General features: G+C 40.2%; 1 protein-coding gene across 4 annotated transcripts in view; it reads left to right on the top strand.

Annotated features, from left to right (window-relative positions):
• The window catches only part of CTNNA2 (catenin alpha 2), a 1,104,880-nt gene that overhangs the window by 386,035 nt on the left and 693,839 nt on the right, over positions 1-25,006 (top strand). For all 4 annotated transcript variants that reach the window (XM_045827749.1, XM_045827747.1, XM_045827750.1 and 1 more), the window contains exon 7: positions 4,558-4,761. In XM_045827749.1, coding sequence (XP_045683705.1) covers positions 4,558-4,761 — 204 coding nt within the window. The remainder of the gene's footprint in view (positions 1-4,557; positions 4,762-25,006) is intronic.

Raw genomic sequence — 25,006 nt, 5'->3', positions numbered from 1 at the left:
TGAATTATTGTGGCTTATTTCTTTAAGGCCGTGCTTTCCAATTGAGACTCCATTAATTGTAAAAATGAAAACAGTAATTTTAAAAATAAAGATGTTGCTAAAATATAAGATAAGTAAAATTACAAAACATAAAATATTAAAGCCAAATAAGAAGAATGAAAATAATCGAGATAAAATGGAGTAAACCTTATTTTTTAAAAAGAAAAAGATAAAGTAAGAAATGTAGGCCTGCAATTTCCAAATGATGTAACATGACAATATAAGATGGAAATGAAAGATCAAAACGATAAAAAAAAATTAATGAGTTTTAAGAATGCAAACAAGAGACAGATATTTAAAATATAAAATCTCAGTGGACTAAAATAAGTAAGTAAAGGTGGAAACAGCACAGAAATCCTCTCACAGGATCACACCTTTGTCATAAAGGGAGACAGAGAGGGTCTTGGCTTGTCCGTCCTGGTTTTGGTGCTTAAAAAATTCCCTCAGTGACCAGGAAGGGGTTTTGATCAAAACGGACAAGCAGTTTTGATGCTGAATGCTGCTGCTGCTGTGTCCCTTCCCGCCAGTAGAGGGCAGCCGCACAAAGAGGTGAAGCCCGTCTGTGCTGGCTGAGGAAAAGGATGCGATCTGTTTGCTACTCTGAAATGACCCTGAAGTGTGCTAGCAAAGAGTACCTTGCTAGATATTTATGTTCTAAGTCACTTTGGAATAATGAAGAAGCTAATACTCCTCCCTCACTTTGCTTTGGCTTTCCTTCTCCATATGTCTTGCTCAGGATTCAGCTCTAAGAGTTTGTTTATTTTCCTATTACTTTAGCAACTGTCATCTTTTCCTCTAAGCCCCTGGCTTCATTTGGTTCTGTTCTGGTTTGTTTGTTTGTTTGTTTGTTTGTATGTTTGTCTGTTTGTTTGTGTTCTTATTTTTTTCCCATAGCCTAAATCCTGTTTGAGATCCAGCCAGTTCTCTGAACACATACACACCCTAAAAACCCATATGCCCTACATGCACAGTCGCTCACACACACACATGCCTCTTTACACACAACCCACATCCACCCTCTCATAGATGAGTACACACAGGCAATCCATACCCCCTCCCCAGACACACACTCCCACAGCACGTCTTCACTGCCCTTGATCTTCATGCCTTCTCTCTCCCCTTAGTGGCGTCTCCCCTTAGTGGCTTCTCCCCTTAGGACTTTTCACATCCATCATTGCAATACTCCCCTCTCCACCACAGGTATAGACTGGACTATTGTAAATATTTTTTTTCAGGGAAAATATTTTTTTAAAAAGGTTTTTCCCTATGATCTATAAATAATGAATAATTCCATTAGAAATGTGATGAATAGTGTAGCTTTTTATGCAGAGTTTTTTAAGCTCAGTGTCCCAGTGCATTCACTTTTCTGACAGCCCTGGGCCAGGGAAGGTAGGAAGCTCATTCAGCTGACACTGGAAGCTGTCTGTTGCTACATTTCCCAAAGTGTGTCCTTAGATTCTCATAGATAATGCGTGTGTTTTAAAGGGGACCCTCTATGCTCAAGTAGGTTTCAGGAATGCTACCATAAACTGACTTCTTTAATGCAGAGTTCTCCAAAGCATTTCATGTGATAGTTTGCTTTGGGCCACACAAGATTTCCAAACCATATTTGGCAACAAAAACTTATTTTTTCATCAAAACATTACATCTCCAAGCTAGTGTTCCATAACTTAGTAAATAATGTTTGAATGTCAGCAGTAAAGTTTTCTCTGTTCTGCAGAGAAACTTTTTTACAGTTACCCCCATTGAAAAGTTCAAATGTACCTCAGTATATTTTCATCAAACTGGTACTTCTTTGTATTTTTTAGTCCAAAGTATAATGAACAGCCAACATATGATTCTTGAGAGTCTATTGGAAACTAAAAACAGAGGAAATAATTTTTATTGTGATTTGTATTGATAGGGGTTTCTGTGAGAGCATTCTTTGAAAATCTGTAATCTTTATAAAGGAAAATAGTCTGATTATGTTTTGATGAAGTGTTTCTTTAGATTATCAGTACTCGTGTATATTGCGTGATAAAAATATCATAAATGCATTAACTGAAAAGCGGTAGAAATGAAGAAAAAAAGAGTGAGAAAGGGACAGAGAATTAAAATGGATCCTACTGGGAAGGGTAATTGCAGATGCAGCTCTAGTACCGAGAGCAGGTGTAGCAAGAACACCTGTTTTCCCCTGAGCTTTCCTTTGGGAATCTCAGCTATAGTGATATACCATTCAAAGACATACATTGTCTTGAGCACTTCACATAATTTTTTCCTTCTTTTTTTAAAGAGAGGGAGAGAAGCATCAATGTGTGGTTGCCTCTCACATGCCCCATACTGGGCCTGCAACCCAGACATGTACCCTGGCCTGCAACCCAGACATGTATCCTGACCAGGAACCAAACCAGCGACCCTTTGGTGCACAGGCCAGCACTCAGTCCACTGAGTTATGCAAGCTAGGGCTTCAGATGATTTTTTGAGACTATTTGGAAAGTTACTAAAGCATAAGGCACAGGGTCTGAGTAACTGTATTCTTAGTTAAGTAAAATTATCCTCTTTATAAGATCTAAGAGACTGCAGGTGTGAAGGAGGTCTTCATGCCAAAACTTTTCACACAACAGGTTAGCTCCCGTCAGCATGCCTTCACACATTTGCCCTCTAAACTCAAGAGGGGACTTTGGTTAATATGTAAGTTCCTAGGAAATCCAAGATTCCAGCAGACCTCAGACCTGGTCTGTGTTTAGTGGATTTCTTTTCTCTAAGTTGTTGCCTGCTTGACTCATTCAGGAGTTCATAGTCTTTGTGCTGAAAAGATCTCTCTGTTACAGAGATTCATATTTTACCAGGAATTAAGGAATCAGTTCCTTCAAGCACTGCAGACTGTAAACATCTTAGGATGCTTTGGAGGATTAAGGCAAACCTTCCCAGAGCAATAGCCCAGACCTATTTTGTAGTTAATAAGCAGTTATTTTATATTCCATTAGGAAAAAATCACACAAGTGTCTTTTATTCTCTCCACTCTCTTTAGCACCAGGCACTCCAGTAAGAACATAATAGGTATTAAGCAAAGGTATAACTGCCAACTCTAATTTGCTTTTCTATTATATTTGTAGGCAAGATAATTGTTTCATGTATATATGAGGGGGTATGTGTGTATATATATGATAGATATGCAGTATATATGCATACTATATATATACTACATATCTATTATATATGTAGTACATATGTGTACTCTGTATATACTACATATCGTGTGTGTGTATATATATAGATATATGACAAACATTTAAGGAACAATGAACATCAAAGGACAAAGTAATATAGTGGCAGTCCCACCACAGGATCCTAGAGTTGGAAGACCATTTCCCCGTCAGCACCACTCTAGTCCTTGGGCCTCTGAGTGTGCACATCCAGTGACGGAGCACACATCTTCCCTGCAGCAGGCATTCCACTCTGGCTGACCTTTTCCCTTGTATTGAGCAGGAAAAGGGTCTCCAGTGGAAACCAGCCATTGGACAAAGTCAACTTTACCTCTCTATTTCATGCCATTAGTTATCACATACTTCACCACTCACTGCTTGATTTACTGGGAATAATAATTCAGGTTGTGCCCCTATCCTTCTATGGTTTCTACTTATTTGGTTCTTTTCCTCCTGCACACCCTTGGAACTTGGTATTAATGGGTCTTCTCTGGCCTGCTCTTCTTGTTATAGTTGGTTTACTAGTATGCCATTTGTTACCTTGTGTCCATATCTCCTGGACAATTCCCAGATCCTTAGGTTAATACCTCTGAATTCTGGGTGTGTATTTCTGTCCACTTCTGGTCACCTCTGCCTACACCTTCCCAGGCTCACCAGGGGCAAAACTAAGCTTAAATCCTCCATGACACCTTTCTTTAAGGAAACAACTCTATTTTTTCCCTTCATCTAGGCTCCTTCAGAAGAGTTAATTGTGACAAACACACACACAGCTCCTTTTGTAGAACACTTGTTTTTACACAAAAGATATTAGTTCCTAGGGGAAAAACCCTGTGCTGAACATGCCTGTTGGATGCTGTTTGCTCCAGTTTCAGAGGCACCCTGCTGTGGCACTCTCAGCCTCTCCTGAGCTGCCACCACCAACACATCCTAGCTTGTTAATTCCATACCATGTTCTTTCTCTGGGGCTCTCCAGCCGTCCCATATCCCCCCAAAGCTGCATGAAATGGGCATTCCTTGAAGGCAACACATTTTTTAAAAACACTAAGGCACTGTTACCATCTCATTTGAAAACTCTTCAGTTGATATGGCCTTTGCCAAGAACACAGTCTTCAAACAAGATGCTCTGTTTTCTCCCAGAAGATTAATTTAGAGCACACTATCTTTTGCAAAGTTGATACTTTGTCAAGGCCACTTTAGGATTTGTCTAAGTGAATGGCTTCTTCTCCAGAGAGAGTCTTGTCCTGACCTCAGATGTTTCTGCTGTAGGAAACAGGGTGCAAAGGCAATCATCTCTTCTCTGCTGATTTTTGTGTTTTTTTGGTGCTACTTTCAGAATAAGATTATCCTGGATCCCATGACGTTCAGCGAGGCCAGGTTCCGGCCGTCCCTGGAGGAGCGGCTGGAGAGCATCATCAGTGGGGCTGCACTCATGGCAGACTCCTCCTGCACGAGGGACGACCGGCGCGAGAGGATCGTGGCCGAATGCAATGCTGTGCGGCAGGCACTGCAGGACCTGCTCAGCGAGTACATGAACAACGTAAGTCCTGCGCCACCCGCACTCACGTCGCGGTGGACTCTGGTGCGCGATCTGGCACTCTTGGTTGAACATGTACAGTGTGAGAAAAGAACCGGTGTTCCACAAAGATAGGTAAAACCGGAGAACAGCTTTGGGAGAGTTTGATGTCGTCTCAGGTTGCATTTTGGTTTAGAAGCGCATAGTGGAAAGGAAAATCTTTTTTTGGAAAACTTTGGCTTTTTGCTTGAGTGATTTCTTGGTTCCTTTAGTGGCTGGCCGTTGACTGAGGTAAAGTTTTAGTTGGTAAAAGGAGTTGGTTGATGGAAATAACTGAGGATACACTTGTGTCCTCTTTTACAAAGCACTTTCAAAGCCAAGGATAGCTACAGATGCTAATCTTCGATCCTCAGAGGCATTAATAAGTGTGATAGCTTTTAAATGTTTTTGCAGGGTTGGACAAGGTGGAAATGTTCTCAGTGCAGTAGAACTTGTAGGAAGGTTATTGATTCATTGTGCAATCAGAAATTCTTATGAGAGGGAGGCTCCAAGTTTTCAAGTGGGTAGCAGTGGTGTCCACTTGTGTTGCAGCACAGATAATAGCTGTCCTCTCCTGCACTTACACAATGTGTCAGTTCTTGTAGCATGAAAACTATAAAAAAGGAGATAAAATCCATATTCTTTGCTTTGAAAGATACCAAATCATGTTTGTATTGATTTGCTACATTTATTCAACCAAGGTGATATTGTTGATGCCCAGGACTTGGAACTGTGAAAGACCTCGAGTTCCTTCTGTGCTGGTCTCCTGGGTGTGAGAGAATTTAGCAGAAAGTGGGACAATGCCAGTGAAGTGAGGTCTGGGCATTACATGGTGAAGGCCTCCCCTCTGCAGTGGTCAGGTAGGAAACAGGGTTGTTGTACCTGCTCACAGCTTCTGAAGGCCAGTCTGGATCCTGCTAGAACACTCTGAGGCAATTCTGAGATAAAGCAGCCAGTCCGTGTCCCTCCCAACAGCTCGATTCTTCTTACCAATTCAGTCCCTAACTGACATGAAGCCCACGTGTTAAGCCAGAAGTCAGCATTGATAGGAACGGTGCTGCTCCTGCTAGACTCTGCAGAGAACTTTGAGCTAAGAAACTAAAAGATGAAGAATATCCTACACATTATGCAACAAAATCTGTTTTCTTTTCATGAACCTTCAGATTCTTTGATTTTGGAAGATGTGCTCATTTTCAGGGCACAAAGGATAGAGTGTGGATGCCCCACGTGGTGCCCAGCTGCTCATGGGGACTTCTGTGTGAGGCACTGGGCTAACACTTTCTGTGACTTTGGTCCACAGTGCTGTGCAGGAGAAAGCTAGTAATGTTTTCCATCAGTGTCTCCCACCCTGCATGAATCTTTGGAATAGCATTCTAACAAAAAAAGAACACTGTAAAGTCTAATATTCTGTTTGTTGTTGCTTTTAACAGAACAGCAACAGGCTAATTACTTGTATGTGGGATTTGGTTTTATATTAACATGTGCTGGTAATTTTCTATCAAAGAAGAATCATTGCCAAAGAAGGAAGTACAAACTGAAGAGGTCACACTGATGGTTAAGATCTCAATATAAATCAATCAGAAAAAAAAGATGTTCCAGTGAATAGAAATTACAGGATGTGATCGAAGAAGAATTGATCAAAATGTGACATGTAATTTTCAGTTTGGTGTACAGAATCCTGTCAAGTAGAGGTTTTTCTTTTTAGTATAAATTCATTTAGATCAGCAGAACTGATGGATTTTTGTATTTTATTGACTCCAGGTACTTGTTTTTCTTGTGATTCAGGAATGTGTTATGTTTTTATTGAAAACTTGGTTTCTACTTTGATATGGTTACAGACAATACATTGGTGAGTTTAGTGCTTAAACTTCAAAATGTGCAAATTCGGTTCACATTAAACCAACAAGATCAAAAGGCAGAAATAAAACACCTCTTACTGACTTTTATTGGGTTGGCCAAAAATTCTGTTTAGTTGTTTCTGTAAGATAAAAGATACATTTTTCATTTTTACCAGTGACTTTGTTGATTTGGGTTTTTTAGTACGTTGGATATCTCCCATGTAGTATAACATTGATTGTTCTCAATTAATGTCTTGATTTGATTACTATCAATTTCAACTGGTCTACCTGACTGTGGAGCATTGTCCAGCAAGAAGTGTTTGGCATAAAACTTCATGTATCATTTTTGACACATTCAATTGGTCACAGCACCTTCTCTATACGCACAAATCTTTTTTTGTGCTTCAGTTATGTTTTTATCTTTCTTGAAATAATAAAGCATAATATGCTGAAAGTATGGCTGATTTTCTTCCATCTTCAACATTAAAATGGCTACACAAAAATTCACCAATTTTGGTAAGTATTTTTTTAAATGCACACTGATATGACAGCTGTCACAATATGACCTAACAGCATTGTTTTGAATAAAGTTGAAGACAACTAAGCACTACTAGAGCCATCTTATGGAAAAACCAAATGAACTTTTGGCCAATCCAATATATAAACTGTGTAAAATCAACTTGGACTTTATACTTCTTTGGTGATTTTAAGGTACCATTGGATGTAGTTAGACATGTTCCATAATCCTATTCAATTCACTCATTTCTACTGCCATGATATCAATATATATATGTATTTTGATACAGCATACACTAATATGAAAGTGCATATACATCTGTATCCTGTTAGAAAAGTCTCTTGTACTTAACATCAACCAATAAATTAGTCAGTTGTGCCAAGGCGATTTATAAGATTTTTTTTCAGTAAGCTCTGAGAATAAAGGTACTGTCAAACTGCGCCTCCTTAGACTTTCCTCTTCATGTGCTAGGCACTATCATTAGGATAAACAAGCCATTAGATTGACAAGGAAAAAACTTAAAAATTGACATAACTGACATTTCTGGATTCCAAAGTCTCCCGATCAGTCCCTGATAAAGATTCAGCTTATAATGCTCACTCATAGGTGAGGCTGTTCTAAAATCTCACACATGCCAAGTGGTATGGACTGGAGGGAGAAAGAGGTGTGGAGAGCTGTGTACTAAGTGATTAGGAAAAGGAAGTGCAGGGGCATGAGCCGTGCTATAGCCACATAGATTACCCTGAGCTCATCAGTGTATCAGTTGGGTATGAGGTATTTCCACAAAGGTGCATTTAAATGCGTGAATGTGTATATGTGACTTGAAGATGTAACAAACATTGTGCACTTGGAAGAAACTATGGTGTGATATAAAAGGGCTGGGTGAAAATTATGGTGAAATGTGGCCATGCTGGAAAAGACGGTTGGGATAGATTAGGAAAGCCTTGGGTGGCCTCAGTTTGTCCTCTCAAGTTTATAAACTGACTCACAGTGGGAAGAGCCCTAAACATGCCCCCTCTTCAACTAGGACATGATTATTGTACACATGGGACACTAATAGGCGGAGACTCCTTTTCAGAATGAAGTGTGGCTGTTGGAGTGTTATGCCAAGTACTGTAAATATTCCAAATTATAATGAACACATAAACTTTTCTCTGGACTTGTATCTTTATACAACATTTTTCTGTGGCAGTAAAACTCTTATTTCATTTCACAAAAATTCTTAAAAATGACCCCATGATAGGAAACAATTTAATGTGTTACTTCATTGATAAAAATTTTGTGATGGATTCAAATTTAGAATATCATAGTCATTCAACAAATGTGTATTATTTCCCTGGCTATATTTTGTGGCAGGCATTGTTTTAGGCTCCTGAAGATACAGAAGGGAGCAAAATAGATTAAATTATCTGCTCTCATGGGGCTTGCACTCTAGTTGAAGGAGACAGACAGTAAATAAATAATTTGAGCAAGAGTTAATCTCAGATGGTAATAAGTGAAATGGGACAATATAAAACCTGGAGACAAGGAACATGGGTACAGCTGTAAGTAGGATGGTCTGGAAGGGGTTCATGGAGGTGAATACATTTGGTCAAAGACCTTTTGGAGATGAAGGAGCAGCAAGGTGCTTGAGGGACTTTCGTGGGGAGGCTCTTGTGGCTATAGCCAGTGAGTGGGGAGAAGCAGATGGAATCTGCCAGGTAATGAGGTGTCTGACTATGTCTTGTGCATCATTATATAGAATTTGACTTTTACTTTAATGGAATGGAAGGGCATTGGAGAGTGTTGGGCATAAAATGCCATGACTTAGGAATTAAAGGCAGGGCATAGGAGTACTAGGGAGAAAGAGCAAGAGGACAGGTGAGCAGACACTGGGATAATTCATGAGAGGGGGTAGCTTAGGCCAGTGGCAGCAGTAGACGTAAAGTGGTCAAATTCCTACTGTATTTCAAACAAAATTTGCTTGAAAAGTAGCCAGTGGGAGGAATGTGCCGTACGACCCTACAATGGACACTGCTCAGTGTGGAAGACACTTGCAGTGACCTAAGTCACACCAGCGTGGTGTCTTCAGTTGGTGTCTTCATTGGCTTTGGTTGCACAGAAAATTTATGGTTTACTCAGATGTAGTAACAATTTATAAATTGTTCACTTTTCAATGCCTGGATACTCTGCTAGACAGATTGCATTTGACAAGTGAGTTTAGTAGGAAAAATATTTGTTTCAAAGTTGTATCACCAAAAATATCCAAGTATGGCTCACGTTCTTATAAAAGACTGAAAAAACACAATAGTTATACTAAGTACTAAAACTAGCTGCAGAACAATAGGGAGATGCATCCGACTCATTTACTTCTTGGAATTTACTTTATTGCATTTACTTCTTGGCATGTGACTCACCTCCAAGCCTCAGGAAGACGTGGTGAGCAGATATGCCTGGACCTTGCGTTGTGGACCTTGTGGTCAGTGCCGCCCATTTCAGCTTTCTCTGTGTAGACTCTGTGCATTTCTCAGGGTTATTTTTAAAGACTAATGCATATCTACTCTTTTCTAAATAATCATATAATTAAAGTTTACCTGTTTGCACACTCATGGCAGCGAATCAGGTGGTGTTAAGTAATGACTTGGTAGTCTCTGCTGTGTAAAGATGTGGCAGGTTGTTTTTTAATTGTACTTTTATAAATAATAAAGTGATATACATTTTATAAAATAATTTAAATCCAACTTTTTTTAAACCTCTTGAAGCACCTCAGTGAATCTCTGGGAACAATTTGTAAAGCACTGTTGTAAAGCATGGGTTAAAAGCACAAGGAAACAAAGTGATGTGGGACCATATACACGTGTTACAGGGGCCAGAAGGGTCGTTGTCATAGCCTTTCCTACAGAGGAGAAGCTAATGTAAAGGGAGTTCCTGGTGGATCTGATTTGTGAGAGGGTGAGATCTGAAACAAGGTCTTCAAAGGCCATTTCCAGCCTGATTCTGCAGCTCACACAACATTAAGGCTCCGGGAAACAACCTATGTGAGTAACGTGTGAAGTGATACCCAGGGCGGAGGGAGCTCTGAATTAGTGAGCTTTTACACTGTTTATTTTTCTATTTTTTAATGATGAAAAGAAATACATGTTCATTGAAAGGATTAGAAAATGAAGAAAGAATAAAAATGTATTTATAATCTCATTCCCTAAAAGGGATTTCATCCCCCTAAAAAAGGTGTCATTTTAGTAATTTTGTATGTATTTCTAATGTTTTTAAACTTGTATGACAGATACATTTGTACCACACACATGAATACTATGCTTTGAGATTTAAAAAAGTGAACTCATTGTAATATTGATTTGTAATTGCTTTCTTCCCTTAATATATTGTGAATATGTTACCATATTAATAAACATTCTTCAACCTTATTTTTACTGGCTACATGGCATTATATTATCTAAATATGTAATAATTCATTTAGAAGCAATTCACTTTGAAAGTGTTTTTACAGAAGAATGTTGGAAAAGTTATGCAGGGAAGACCTCATGTGCTGGCCATCCAGAAAACTAACACAGACCTGAGCGTGGCTGAGGAGCTGAGGACACAGCTTTATATTTCATGTGCTTTAAAGGGGGTTTCTGAAAATTTTGTGCAATGACAATTTTATATGTAAACAAATTTTAATGCCTCAGGTTCTATTTGAAACTATCTTATGTGTATTTTTCTGTAGTTTATTATTTTCTGTATAAATTTGATTTTTATTTAGCAGGATTTCTCTAAGTTGGCTATATGTGGTAGTACCAAGAGAGGTCCAGAACGAGTAACTCACACAGGCAGTAGCTGGGTTTGATCTGTGGTCCCAGAGGAAGCACAGAAAGCTTATGAGAGGAGTATCAACAGAAAGCACCATGTAAATTATTATATTGCCAATTTCCCCCAGACAGGAAGGTAGGAGAAAGACTGAACAGTTGCTATCATTTAAAAATTAGGCTAATTATTGGTCAAACATAAAATTTGTTTTCAGTATTATTTAGGCCTTCTCATTTCTCTATCTTCTGTTTTTATGTAAAAGAGGGAGTGAGATTCATAAACTTTAGTTTGGCTGATAAGCTTCCCTATTAACATTTTTAGTTTAAAACAGACTACAAAGTAATGTTTAAAAATGCTTGTGGGCTATGTGGGATTTAATGTTGCCCAGACCTGCCCGTAAAGGCTTTCCACTTTAGGGGATTAATAGTTGTCTTCATAGGATTGGTATCTTCATTTAAGGGTAAGATTCTTAATATCCCAAATTTGGTGGTGCCTATGGTGAGAAAGTTTTACTTGCCTTGCGTATTTGTACCTTTTCTTATCATCTTTCTACTCTCACCCTTCGGATATGTCCAGTGCCCTTGACTCTGTTAATTTTGAGCTTCAAATCCATCTGTGCAATTATGCTTCTCATATAAGACCTTTGCTGTATGAAGACAGAGTGTTTAAATTCCTTTTCAGTTGGTATTTCTTACTCAGGCATTGAAAAAGTAGTTAGGTCACCAACCCTTCCTCTGGGGTCTAAGACTGTCCTTTGAAACTATTCTCCTTGAGTAATTGGACTGAGACAGAAAGTCTTTGGGTTCTGCATGAGATTGGCATCCTTGAATTAGGGCGTTTGCAATCCACTTGCTGACAGTTCCAGGCAATTGTCAGTGTGACTCTCAGAGGTACCCTAGGACTAGTACAGAGTAATGCAAACGTTTATATTTTTTCTTGTCTTTCTTCTTATATATTCATTGCATTTCTTTTCTAATGGTGTTCCACTGAATTTGCTGTAATGGGATCTCAGAAAGCCAAGGGAGTATTATGGAGGGCCATACTGGTTGGCACTGACTCCGGTTCAGACAGTGGGAGAATGTTCAACCCTGCTGGCTGGATATGTTCCCTGGGGGAATGATGTGGATGAGAGTGTGGGAAAGATTGTGCCAGATTCAAGTACCCCACAGAGCGCAAGAGTGTGGTGCGAGGCTGCAGAAACAGATCTAGACTTGCAGGTGGTTGGCTGGGATTAGGGTAATATGGACACAGCATCCACTGTAACTATAGAGCACAGGTTTAGATAACACCCAGTCCCACGGAAAAACAAAATGGCAGATCTCCTTGGTATTAAAAATCCAAAGATAGTACAATTATCCTGCTGGGGGATTTAGGCCCTTTAAAAAGTACGTCATGCTGTACACAGGTTTGCTATTATTATCAGCTTGTGACATACCCCTAAGTGACTTGTAGGAATCCAGGACATACAGGTCTAACTAGATTTGTTTCTCTTGTATCATCAGGGTCAATTCTCATTACAATATCACCTGCCATCGGCTTGGCCATGAAAGGTGCTTCCTATATGAAACCTTCCCATTTCCCCACTATGGATAGTTTAACACAGTGATAAGCCTATATGTTGTAGCCAGTTATACTTATGTTCAAATCCTAGTTTTATCACTTGAAAATAACATGACCTTAGGCAAGGTAAGTCTGACTGAGCCTCACCTTTCTGAGCTCTTAAATGAAGATAATTGAATTCACCTTGTAGAAGCATTCAGGGATTAAATGACAGTGGCAGTCAGGAAGCTCAGTGTCAATGGAAAAGTCACGTTTGTTTCCTTGTTCTTCTCAATACCCTTATTTCTTGGTTCCATTCTATTAACCTCAGATAGAAGCCTTCTTCTATAAAATTGGTCTTTTTGGGCACGAGGAGTTTAGACAAAGTAAACAAAAGTGTCATTGGGTGTGTCCTGACTGGGGCTGGTGCTCCTGCTGATCCCTGAGCAGTCAGAGATATGTCTGGCTGTGTGGCCATACCTAGACGAATACCCTGAACACCACTGTCGTCAAGGCCAGGAAACAAGCAAATGAAAATTCTTATAAAAGGAGCTGAGTTTTAGAGACCCTGGAGAAAAATGACCGAGACTGCACTCCTTGAACACCAAGAGAGTAAACAATAGGAGGACCAGCCTTTCAGAGGTAAGAAGTTGGAGGCAGCGCAGCTTGTCCGAGTTAGTAGATGAGATACCTTCCTCTCCCTGGTCCATCAGGCTTTGGAGAGACAAAGGCCAGGTTCTCCATTAAACATAGGGACATCTCTTGTTCTCGTGGATCAGGGAGATGGATTGAAATTCCAAGAGTGTAAGCATGGGACAAAGTACTGGCACACTGTACTACTAATATGGCCTTCTCTAGCTCCAAAATGTGATGCGGTAAATCTTGGGTTTTACATTTACTTGAAATGGTTCAGAGTGGTCATCTAGGGCATGGATATTATGAGCTTGATCAACACCTGGGCAGGCTGAGAGCACTGTTTAAGGCATTTACTTTTACTGGGATCGCCTAAAAGTTGTCTGGGACCCAGCAATAAACTTATTACCTAGTATTGGGAAATGCCCAACTAGCAAAAGTGAGATCCAGTTGCTGGCAATCCCTTGAGCAGGAAAATTTGGGGAAAACCAGTAGGCTTGGCATCAAAACAAGGCTTCCAGTCTTGGCTCTATACGGCATTAGGTCTGAGCAATGAAGGTCACAACTCCAGGAGCTCACTGTTGACTTTTCAATGAATGAAAAGCAGTACCGAGCAATCAGTACCTCTCTGCACCACTCTCTTCATCTCCTTTTCTCCATTTTCCTCCCTTTCTTTCTTTCGCCACCTGTGTGCCCGGTAGAATTTTTTTAAAAGTTCTTTTCAATGCATGGATGAACTCACAGGAATGTAAGGGGGTTTACTCAGAGGTAAGAAATGACCCAAAAAGTGATAAACACGAGATAGGTCTGCAAATTCCTCCTGTCTTAGACTTGGGTTTTAAATGGGACATTGTGTGAAGAACAAAGGACAAAGTCTTTGACCCAGCTGGGTGGCCAGTCAGATTTAGTCACTTCAGTACAAAGCCTGCATTCTCAGATGGTGACACTATTAGTGCACTATCAGAGAGCATAAAACTCAGCTGCAAGGAGAAGCAATGGTATTGCCTGCTGTCTGGGCCTTTAAAGAGCAAAACGACAACAACAACAAACAACAAAAAATAATGCTCTCTTGCCACCAAAAATTTCTAATCATGATCTCACATTTACTGACTTTTAGGGTCTGAACCTATATTCTAGGGTGACATAAAGTTTATCCAGAATTTTATTTAAAGGCACTATGTGTGGTGGATTGCCAGGTATCTGGCAGAAGCAAATACTAATCCTCACTGGAGGAACAGACTTTAAACCCAGGCCTTAAAGAATTTCGATAGATAAAGTTACAAGGACCAGAAGTTGATATTACATAATATCTAAAAACAGAATGAAATAAGCCACCATAAAGGAGAGTTAGCAAAAACAACCAATTACAGATTAGACATACAAGGGCTAAGGTTGGCAGTTATTAGATATGGATTATAAATTGTCTTTAAAGAAACCGGAGAGGGCAATGGATATGTGATGAAGGAACAAGAGACTGTCAGGTTGACCCGGCAGTCTTGGAATCAGGACTGGGCATCGTATGGTGCAGAAACACGGCCTGCCCCGAGGGGGTGGGATTGGAGGTCCTGCTTGCCAGGAGCCTGAGACGACAGGGAGGAGAGAGCAATGCTGACTGAGGGTGCCCAGTGAGGTGCTGCCTGGAACCTCCTGAACAGGCGCTGGTTCTCTGTTGTAGCAACCTCTTGGTTGGATGTTGCTCACCTTATCCCCAATGGAATTTTATAAGGAACTCTTCTTTGCGATGTAAAGACATGAATTTATTAAATAAAACAGGAGATGAAAGTAAAAATATTCCTTAACAGCAAAGTCAAATTCCATACTTAGAATTCTAATGAGCTTTTCTCCTTCTCAAACACCCACCCCCCACCTCACTGAGTCCTTGAAAGTTGTTTCTGAAGCTTCCAAAGTCAATCAATATGATAAGGAAGAGCAAGCAATGCTAGGAGACAGGCTGGGGCTGTCCTTGACTGAGTGAGTGAGCAAGGGTTGTTGACAGAGTTGGCTGCTGCATCATCAGATTTGGCCATCCTGGGGAAGACAGCTGGACAGCACAATCCATCAATTGATCTTCCTTGAAGGGCCTCTCTGGTGTGTCAGGAAGACCTCACAGAACTGTCAGGGGGAGCAGGAGGCTGTCCCCACCACCAAACTGCTGAGCCTGGATAACTTCCCCTTTGTGTTTCCAGAGGAGGTGGCAAACCCAGAACTCTGGAGTTCTTGTTCCTCACTGCACTGTTCCAAGATAACCAACAAACCACAAAGGCTTTATGTGTGGGCCTAATACCGCCTTGAGCCCTTCCTGAGAAGTTGCTTTTGTTTCATTTAGGAAATTGTTACACTCTAAGAACCAAGTGTTTCATGTGGCATGCCTCCCTATGCTTCAAACACACCGATTTCTTTGTTGCTTCAGCAACACTGCCCTTAACATCCATCTAACAGAAATGTTCTTTCTCAAACTTTGCATGGATGACTCTTTCTCTCAAGTTTCAGCTCGAATACGCAGCTATTAGTCCCATCAGCATATTAATTTAGCTTGTAGCACCTGCCAACCTCCAGAATTGTCCTCTCTTCATTTGTGTTATTGTGCTGCTCCTGCATTGAAATTTCAACTCCCACGAGATGAATCTTCTTGTTCGCAATCCCCAGGATCTGGAGCATCTAGCCTGGAATGGTAAATAAATATTTTTGGACTGAACAAATGAATTCCTTCTCATCCTTCAAAAGTGATGTCATGATGACAGCAGTAGGATGAGGAGGGGGAGGAAGAGGAGGAAGAGGAGTAAATAGAAACAGCAGCAACAGCAACAACATAACCCATATGTTTTGAGTTTTTTGAGTCCCATGTTTTGAAACAAAATGATTCACTTTTATTTTTTGTTCTACCACCTAGATAAAACTTTAAGTGAATTAGCTAAGGTCAACTACACTTGGCTTCTCCATGACTCACTTTGAAGTACCCAGACATTGCCCTATAGTTAAAGCTGCCTTTTAAAGCCCTGGCAGAGGATCACATCAATTCTTTCTAGAAAGGCCTAAACTGATTTTAATAACTATTAATAGAGGCACAAATAATATGAAACATGTCACTGGTTGCTTTTCAGCTCAAAGAGCTCCATCTAGCAGCTTACTCTTAATTCTTCACTTTTAGGTGTTTCCTCCTAGATGACCTGTTTGGGCCCGACATTCAGGCGCTGTATGTGAGGGGCTGGGGGTCGCGGGGCCATTGTTAGTGCCACAGAATTCCACAGGCTGAACTGAGAACTTTGGACATTGCTGAACTCATCATTCCCAAAAAGGCATAAACAAGTCTACATATATGTACCTAAGAGATAAATTAACAGAGGAAAAGTTAGATACTGTCTCCAGAGGGGGCCAGCACTCTCTAAGTTTAGCAAGTGCCCCCAGTGATTCCACTGAGCTAGCTGGTTAGGGAACACCTGGTGTAATAAACCAGTGGGTCAAATCCAGGGTTGTTCATGCAATATAGCATGGGTTTAAAATGGGTTTTCTTTTTGTGAATGGGGATACATACTTTTGTAAAAAAGCATCAAATAAAATATCACTAGGGAAAGTTTTATTGAGCCATATATTCCTTCACCTGGACATTCAGGATTTCAGAGAAGACTTGTGAAACTGGGTGGCTAATCTCTCCTTTGAATTCTTTAGAAATAAAAAAAGCAAATCTGAACCAGCACCTCACCTGTGAGCTATTAATTGGAGGGTAGCTGCTCTTTTTCTAAGCTCACATCCCTCAAATATATCCCTTCCTACACATCTACTCCCCCATCTGGAAAAAGGCAGTTTATCATCCTTGGAAGGACTGTTCTCAGTAAGTGCCAGAACTGAAATATTCAGTCTCAAACAGATTATTTAAAAGCCTCTTTCTTAACAGTTTAATTGCTGACTTCAGTTTCTACCAATTCCACAGGTTTGGCTGCAGCTGACAGATTTATAGCATCAACCCAGAGCTTTGTCTTTGCCAGTTTGCACCCTGGATTGAGCTTTTGTTCTGTTTTGTGTTTTTTTTTTGTTTGTTTTTTACTATTCTACGGTATTGTTTTCCATTGGAAGCACCATTTTGACTGACTTCCCTTGGGATTCTTAAATCTGTCTGTGTATCAGAACCACATAGAAGATTCTGAAAAACACACATTCTAGGGCCCTACCAGTTCTCAAACAACAGACTCTCCAAGGACTGAGCCTGAGTGTCTGTATGTTAGCCAGTTTCCCGAGGGATTCTCATGCCTCCAGCTCTGTACCAGCCACGGACCAGGCCAGCACGGGGCCAACGTCATTAGATTCCGAGACAGGTGCCATAATTTTTCTTTTGTTTGGTTTTCCTCAATAACATTTTCAGTGTGTTATTTATTATTATTTATCTTTACCCTCCAAATGACCCTCCCACCCCCTGCCATGGAACCTGTAGAAAACTTGCAGGGATTTATTTGCATGTCCTCCCTCTTTTCCCCCTAAAATGCCTCAGTAACACGACATTGCCTGGCATGCTGTGTAGATTTTGTCTCTGTGAAAGGAAGAGGAAGACAGCGCTGGCCTTTTTATTATTCAGTCTGCGCACTTGGGGGTTAGGAGGCATCAGTTACGTGGTCTGCTGTCTGGTGGCTAATTTCACACTTTGGATCCCTGCAAAATAGAGACACAACTCCTTTGGGAAAGTAGCTGGTGTTTTTTGTTTGTTTGTTTTTGTTTTTTAGTTTTCTTCTGTATTCATGAGACATTTACAAATAAAGAGAAATTCTCTGAACTTAATCTTATCATAGTTATTGTATTTTTTTTTCACTGGTGGTCTAATTTTATGCTTCTTTATCTCTCCTGTTTGTTCCTTTCCCTCATCTACTAGCTTTTCTTTCACTAGTTGTAAAACCTATAAAACTGCATCCCTTCCTTACTTCTACTTTATTTTTTTAGTTTTTAGGGCTTTCTGTAGGATCTCATAGGATCACCATTCATTTTCCTATAGCTGCTGTTTTCTGACTTTCAGACCTTTTAGATGAAAACAAGCAACACGGTATCTGGAAAATAGCAAGTGGTTAAGGACATTTTCAAGGTAATATAGCTGGAACTGAAAATGGAATTCTGGTCTTCTGGTTTCTTTGATTTCTTTTTCATTACTTTATGTTTTCCGTTTTAATGTACTTACACATAGTATTGGATTTTTGGTATTCCTTTTTTCTCCATTTAAAGTCCTGCACCTGTTCCCTATTATGCCTTTCAATCCCTCAGGGTCAGTTAGATGGTGCTCTGAACACATCTTCCTTTTTACAAGTATTTATAGATCCCAGTAGAGCCCTTTAAAAATCCCCAGTGGAAAGCAGATAACAGCAACCTTGTGAGACAGCCACCAAATTTGTCCCAGTGCATGCAAAGGAGACATTTAGATATGGGGGTGGGGCATTCATGGAGTAGACAGCTGAACCTCATTTTTCCCCAGCTGAGACCCTCCTGGCTTCAGTCTCTAGGCACAGGCTGCTACCCTTCTAGGACACTGCAGTAGACATAATAACCTTAGCAGCCAGCACCTGTGTGTCAACTGTCCCGTAATTGCCCTGGTATTCAGAGCAGTGGCTCTGCTCTTGATTCTGCATGTCCATCCAAATGTCTGCCTTTTTCCATTTTCTGAAAATAAACCTTTAGGTGCCTGTATCTTGGATTAGGAGATAGCATCTGAGTGTCTAACTGCTTTTTAAGTGGAGTTTCAAGTAAGCATCTCGTTTTTTAACCTGACCATTCTTCTCGTTTTCCTTCAGAAGAAGCTGGTGCCTCTGATTCCTCCATCCTTTAGGGTTTTGCAGTGTGAGTTGGGTTGTGCTGAGTTTTCCCAGCTGCTGGCTTAGGATTCAGCCTTCTCAGACTTGCTTAAAGAGTTGCCACACCTGTCTGCAGCTCCTGTCTCCCACTGTCTTTGTCCTTAAGGAATGATGGCTTCAACAGGAAGTTGCATTATGGTCACTTTACTGGGGTTTCAGAAAAGAGCAGTGATAAGGGTGTGTGTTAAATTTGCTGTCTTCAGCCACACCTTTTATTTTAAGGAAGATTACAGGTTCCTTCCATGCCTACATCCTGTGTCCATGTTGTTAGGTACCCTAACTTGGCCAAGGAGATGAATGGAGGTAAGATGATCAAATACATTTTCAAAATGAGTGAGCATTTTAGACAAAGTAGAGTGAGACGTACTGTGTGGGGTAAAGCTTAGATGGGGGGATTCATTTGCTATAGACACTCTGTTTTGTGTCAGTGTTCATATTATTCCTAACCAAAGCATTATGTTGGGGGGGACCAAAAAATAACCAGAATTATCTTCTAGAGGGTGGGCCCCTTGTGTAGTACAGGCTTCCCCCTATAGCTGAGTGTTCTAGGATTCCATCTGTATCAGTGTACCAGCTGGTGTTATTGTGAGAGGCTGCATTTGGCTTCAGTGAATTTTTTTAAGACTCTTTCTATGTGTTTCCCCACATCATGAAGGGTGATTTATGAGGACACCAGCCCACACCACTCTGAGTGTTCAGTGGTTTTTGACTAAAAACGGCATGACCCCCATGCCTCACCCTCCCTATTCAGCCAATCTCACCCCAAGTAACTTTCTTGTTTCCTTGGATATAAAGTCCTCGAAGAGAAACAGTTTGCCAACATGGAAGAGGTGAAACAAAAAATGACAGAAGCACTAAATGGCATCAAAACTGATGAGTTCCAAAACTGTTTTGAGCAGTGGAGAAAAAAGTCTCTGTAGCTGTATTGTGTCAAATGGAGAGTGCTTTGAAGGTGACTGAAGTTTAAGCATGTAAGAATGAATATGCAAATTTTTATGAATAAATTCTATTTTGGGGGTCCCCTCTTATAGATATTCTTATTTAGACTTTGAAGAAAGTGTGGTTGTGCATACCTGTCTTTGTGGGTTATGTAGGGCAATTATAGAAGCAGAGCATTCCTCACATGATAATAAAGCATCCTTCAGAAACTTACTGTTTTAAGTCTACCTAATGCTGTAGTCTTCTTAGTTACTGACTCATATTAGTAGCACGCTTGCCAAACTACAGTTACATGCAGTTTGATACATGTCTATATGTTAAGGAAAAACAAAAGCTACTTAGTTGTTTTATTGGTTCTGGGACTACACTTCCTGGAGACCTAGATGCTTCAGGATCCCCAGTGGTGGGTGAAGTCAAGGTGGGAGTGACTCTTGGTTCCCCCCACTCCACCTACCCACACACCTATGCTCCCTGAGCAGTTCTCATACTAATTGAATTAAACATCTGGTTTCCTTCTCAAATTTTTACTTGGAAAAAAAATCCTGGGGTAAGGTAGATTTTGAAAAAGAATATATTTTATTTATACCCCTAAGACTTTTGTCTGAAGTAACCAGATAATTGACAAGAAAGTTAATTGTGGCATCAATTATTTAGGTATCTGGTCAAGCTATGATTATACTCATGGGTCTGAGATTATGATAAAATGGAGAATCCCAGATCTCTGCGTATAGACAGACCTGGACTGAAATATCTGGATGACTACAAATTCTGAGGTTATCATCACATTATGTCTCTCAGTTTATACCAGCTGCATGAAACCTACCCAAACAAGAGAGAATGGGCTTGGCCCCCTCTCTGCCTCCGCCCTGAGTTTCTCCGCCGCCCCTGGTCCAATCTGACCTGCCACTGCACGGAGTTCCCCTCACCACCAGTCACAGACTCCATGCCATGCCCTGTAGGGAAGGAATTGCATGCTGATTATAAGTGAAGGTACCAGAACTATTGGCAATCACCATTTTTTTTAGAAATTATAATGATTTTCAGTTTTTAGAGTAACATAAACATAATATATACAGCAGAGATAAGTTAGAATGTTTTAAAACATCTCCATAAAACATTTTATTTGTTTTCTTTATAGTGCATCATTTTCCTCCCTGATAGCCACAGATGAATTGGAGGCCCTTGCTTACATTGTAGTGATAAATTGAATTATACCAATTCAGTTTAGCAGAACTAATGCTCATTCACTTGCTGGGTAAATCAATCTGCGTATTTTCTTTAACACAAAAAGGAAATGATAATTAATAACCTTGGGGATAATGTTTTAAATTTATTAAAGTTACTACAGTAACAGAAAATATTTGCTGTAGGGCTACACACTGGCAGGGTGAGGGAAATTTTATTTCTTTAAAAATAAAATTTAGAATTGAGCATCTCAAACTGAAAACATTATTAAGAATTTACTGAATATCTGTTATGTTTTAGGAGTTATTCTAGGATATGATAGTACAGAATGACATACAGTAGAACTAGTGACTTATTCTGGACTCTTTAGTGTTTTAAGACTATTAAGTTTCTTCTGAATGATAACAAAAATAGAGAGAAATAGGTAGATAAGAAACCACTGGGTCAAGATACTGAATTATGTACGGCAGGGTTAGCACTTGAACTGTTTGGGGGTGTGTAGGAATAAGAAGTATCACAGATGGAGAGGCTACTTTAGGTGAGGGGGATGCTATTAGGTAAAATCTATCATACAGATGTGCGTGGTACATTTTCAGCATGGGAAGCTAGCTTCGTTAGGTAAAAGGACTTAAAATATACAGAATGAATTTTGCAAAGGAAGGCTGAGATAGAGAAATGCATGCTTTGCCTGGCTAGTGTGGATTAGTTGGTTGGAGCATTGTCCCATGAACCAAAAGGTCATGGGGTTTGATTCTCAGTCAGGGCACGTGCCTGGGTTGCAGGTTCCGTCCCAGGTCGGGGCATGTATGAGGAGCAACCAATTGCTGTTTCTCTCTCTTTCCTTCTCCCTCCTTTCCCCCTTCTCTAAAATCAATAAGCGTGTCCTTGGGTAGAGATAAAAAATATCTTACCAATAAATAAATACATGCATATTTTATTTTGATAGGCAGTTGTTTATCGACTGTTTCTTTCTCTGTTTGCTCTGGTTTGGTTTAGTTTGCATGTGGGAATGATAGCGGGTAGCATTTGCAGGGTTTGGAGACAACCACCTTGCCTTCAGTGCAGAGTAGCTGCTGAGGGTGCCCTTGGGAGAGCAGAGGTGCAGAGCCATGTGAGTGGGCTCTTAGAAAAGGGTGCAGTCTGAACTTGGAGAGTCAGTGGGGATGAAAAGAAGAAAAACAGAGTCAAGGAAAAGAATTAGAAGTAACCTGATGACTGTTTTCTGTTTTTCTTTCTTTCTTTATTTTCTTTTTTTGAGGACAGGATGAGGCAGAAAAATACTGCTTTTATGATCTCATGAAATATACTTATTAACTGATCATTAAACAAACATGCATCTAAGTTGGGATGATCAAATTCATTAACAATATTATCACCTCTCCCTACAAGCATTTAACAATGTCTAAAATTCTGCCATATATTGTTTTTGATCATATAATGTTAATGTATAAATATGTCTTCTCCTTATCATATTCACACAATAGACCATTAGTGCTTTTTTTTTAACTTTTATAGCTGCCACAAAGTTCACAGTATGACACCTGCTGTAGCCCCACAAAGTGCTGAGTTTGGATTTCACACCTCACAAGCCCAGGGTCTGTGAGCAGCTAGGTCTCTTGGCCACTGGATGGCCCAGTGAGAGTGGGCCTGGCAAAACTACCAAGTGTCTGCCTCTCAGGTGCTCATTCTCCACACAGGGTGTGGGGTATGACTTCCAAGATGTTATTTTTAAGATGAAAAGCATTAGTTCTTTTCAAGAAAAATTGACCTTAAAGGATATACTTGTGTTTGTCTTGGGTTTATCAAATCTGAATGGATCATTTAACTTTCTCAGAGATACTTTGTACATCTGAAATTCTGTGTGAGAGAAGGAGTGTGAGTGTGGGATTTCACAAAGACCTGAGACACACCCTTCGGAAACTCAAGGATCTAAGGGTGATCAGCTACCTGGAATCCTCTTTTACATCACCTCTGCCCTGTGAAAGCCATGGTTTTTACTACCATGCAGTTTGTTGATTTAAGCAAGGTGATATCTCTATTAGTCAACAGTGTTCGAATATTTATTTGCTATGTATTATGAGCAAATATCTCTTCTGGAGACCATGAGGAATGAATAGTTAAGCAGAAGAGACACTGTGTGTAACTTTGAGGAAATCATGCCTTGTAATGTCCAGAAATACACTACTCTATTCATAATCTCTGATTTCAGAGCTGCATTTGGAGCATTGTAGATATTCATGGCATGATTATCTACAGTATAATGCAGGGAATGCAGTATTATGTTCATTAAGATGAACTGATCCAGATGAAATTTGATACGTTATCATCCAAGAAAAGGACTATTATCTACCACAGGAAAACTGATGTATCTGCCTAATTTCCAATCAGCCTGAGGCCAATGTCATTTAGCATAGGTGACAGAGATGGCTCCTATGAAGCAGCTTCATGTACATGAGGACTTATTTGTTAGAGTCTGCCCCTCTTAGTGTGGTTTGAGATCTCCCTGGGAAATGGACTTTTTTCCCTTGGTGCACTCTCAGGTAACACAGTCCAACCAGGGCCAACATAAAAATGTGGCAATTGTTCATATGTTCCTGATCTTGTTCTTTCTTAATAATTGCAGACACATCATAGAACCCCTTATTAAAAGTCTGACTTGTGACTCATAAATGAAAAATCTGCAATCATTACAACCCTACATGGATTTACTAAATACAGGCCATTTAAGGGTAACCTCATTTCTTCCTTTCCCAGGGAGATGCGCTGGGTCCTGAGGAGCCAGCAAAGCTTTCAAAACATTTTTAATGTCTTTCTGGGGAGCTCTGTGGGCATTTTGGTGGATTAGAAACTGATTAAATCATTGGATTCAAAAGTGGCTAGTAAATTGATTCCAGAGGAAGATTTATGGCAGTAATCTTCAAAAGGTTATCAGGTGGTAGAGACTCACAGCCATGAGATTCCTGGAATGGGGGATGTTTTGGTTATGAAAGACAGTGGGAACAGAATATCTGTGTTCAAACATTTGAAGCACAATTACGCAAAATAAAAAGGGAGACTTATTTTCTGTGAGTCCACAAATATATGTAAGACAACAAAGAAACATTAGGCTCAGTACAAGAGCAGAGCTGTAGAATAGCAGGAGCTTGTCATTGGTGCTGTCACCTGAGAGCACAGCAAGCTGTCGTTTCACTAGATGGTGCCCTGCACCAGACTGTGGGACCATTTAGCAGAGCAACAAGAGATTTAAACATGAGGTTGAACTTTTAGGTTCCCTCCTAACCCTGGAGTCAGCACTTCGTAATTTTTTTTAGAAATGCACCTATGGGACTTGGATTGCCCTTCCATCATCAAAGCTAATTAATTATCTGTCACCTGAATGCCGCTTGTGTAGTTTGTTATATATGAGGCTAGCTTGAAAACTGAAACTTTGAGCTCTGAAATTATCAGAATGAAAATGATATTCAGCTTATCCTCAGTCCTTGACAGAACAATTTTGTAGCTTATCTAGCATCTGGCTGCATGTAGGGACTTAGGCAGAAGGAACCTGGATAAGATTTAGCAGAGATGAAAATAATTCTCCCTTGACATAAGAAAGAATATGGATGTTGGCTGCATCCTCCTTCACTGGGGAAGACCCTGCCTTTGCTGACACAGCCTTGGGTTCTCCTAAATTTGCCTTTTCCCTGGAGCAGTGAGGACTGCTAGGGATTGATGCCTCTTGTGGAACATGGAGTTGCGATCCAATAGGGACTTCGTTATCGTGAAGCCCTCATGCCTGGACATCCATTTCAGATTTCTGCTGTGCACTGTGAGTTTGACCACCAAGGCAGACTTCCTGAAGGCCAAAGGTCAATTGACTGTTAATTATGATCCTGGGCAAGCTTTCTCCAAAGGCTAAACTGGCAGCTAGATTTTCTGAGACTGAAAGACCCTCCTCATGTGGATTCATTCATCTATGAACATCAAGTCTA

Source organism: Phyllostomus hastatus, unplaced genomic scaffold (assembly GCF_019186645.2).
Source record: "Phyllostomus hastatus isolate PE091 unplaced genomic scaffold, TTU_PhHast_1.1 phas_scaffold_78, whole genome shotgun sequence".
Taxonomy (NCBI): domain Eukaryota; kingdom Metazoa; phylum Chordata; class Mammalia; order Chiroptera; family Phyllostomidae; genus Phyllostomus; species Phyllostomus hastatus.
The sequence above is the reverse complement of the archived record's forward strand: the minus strand, read 5'-3'. Positions and strand labels throughout refer to the sequence as shown.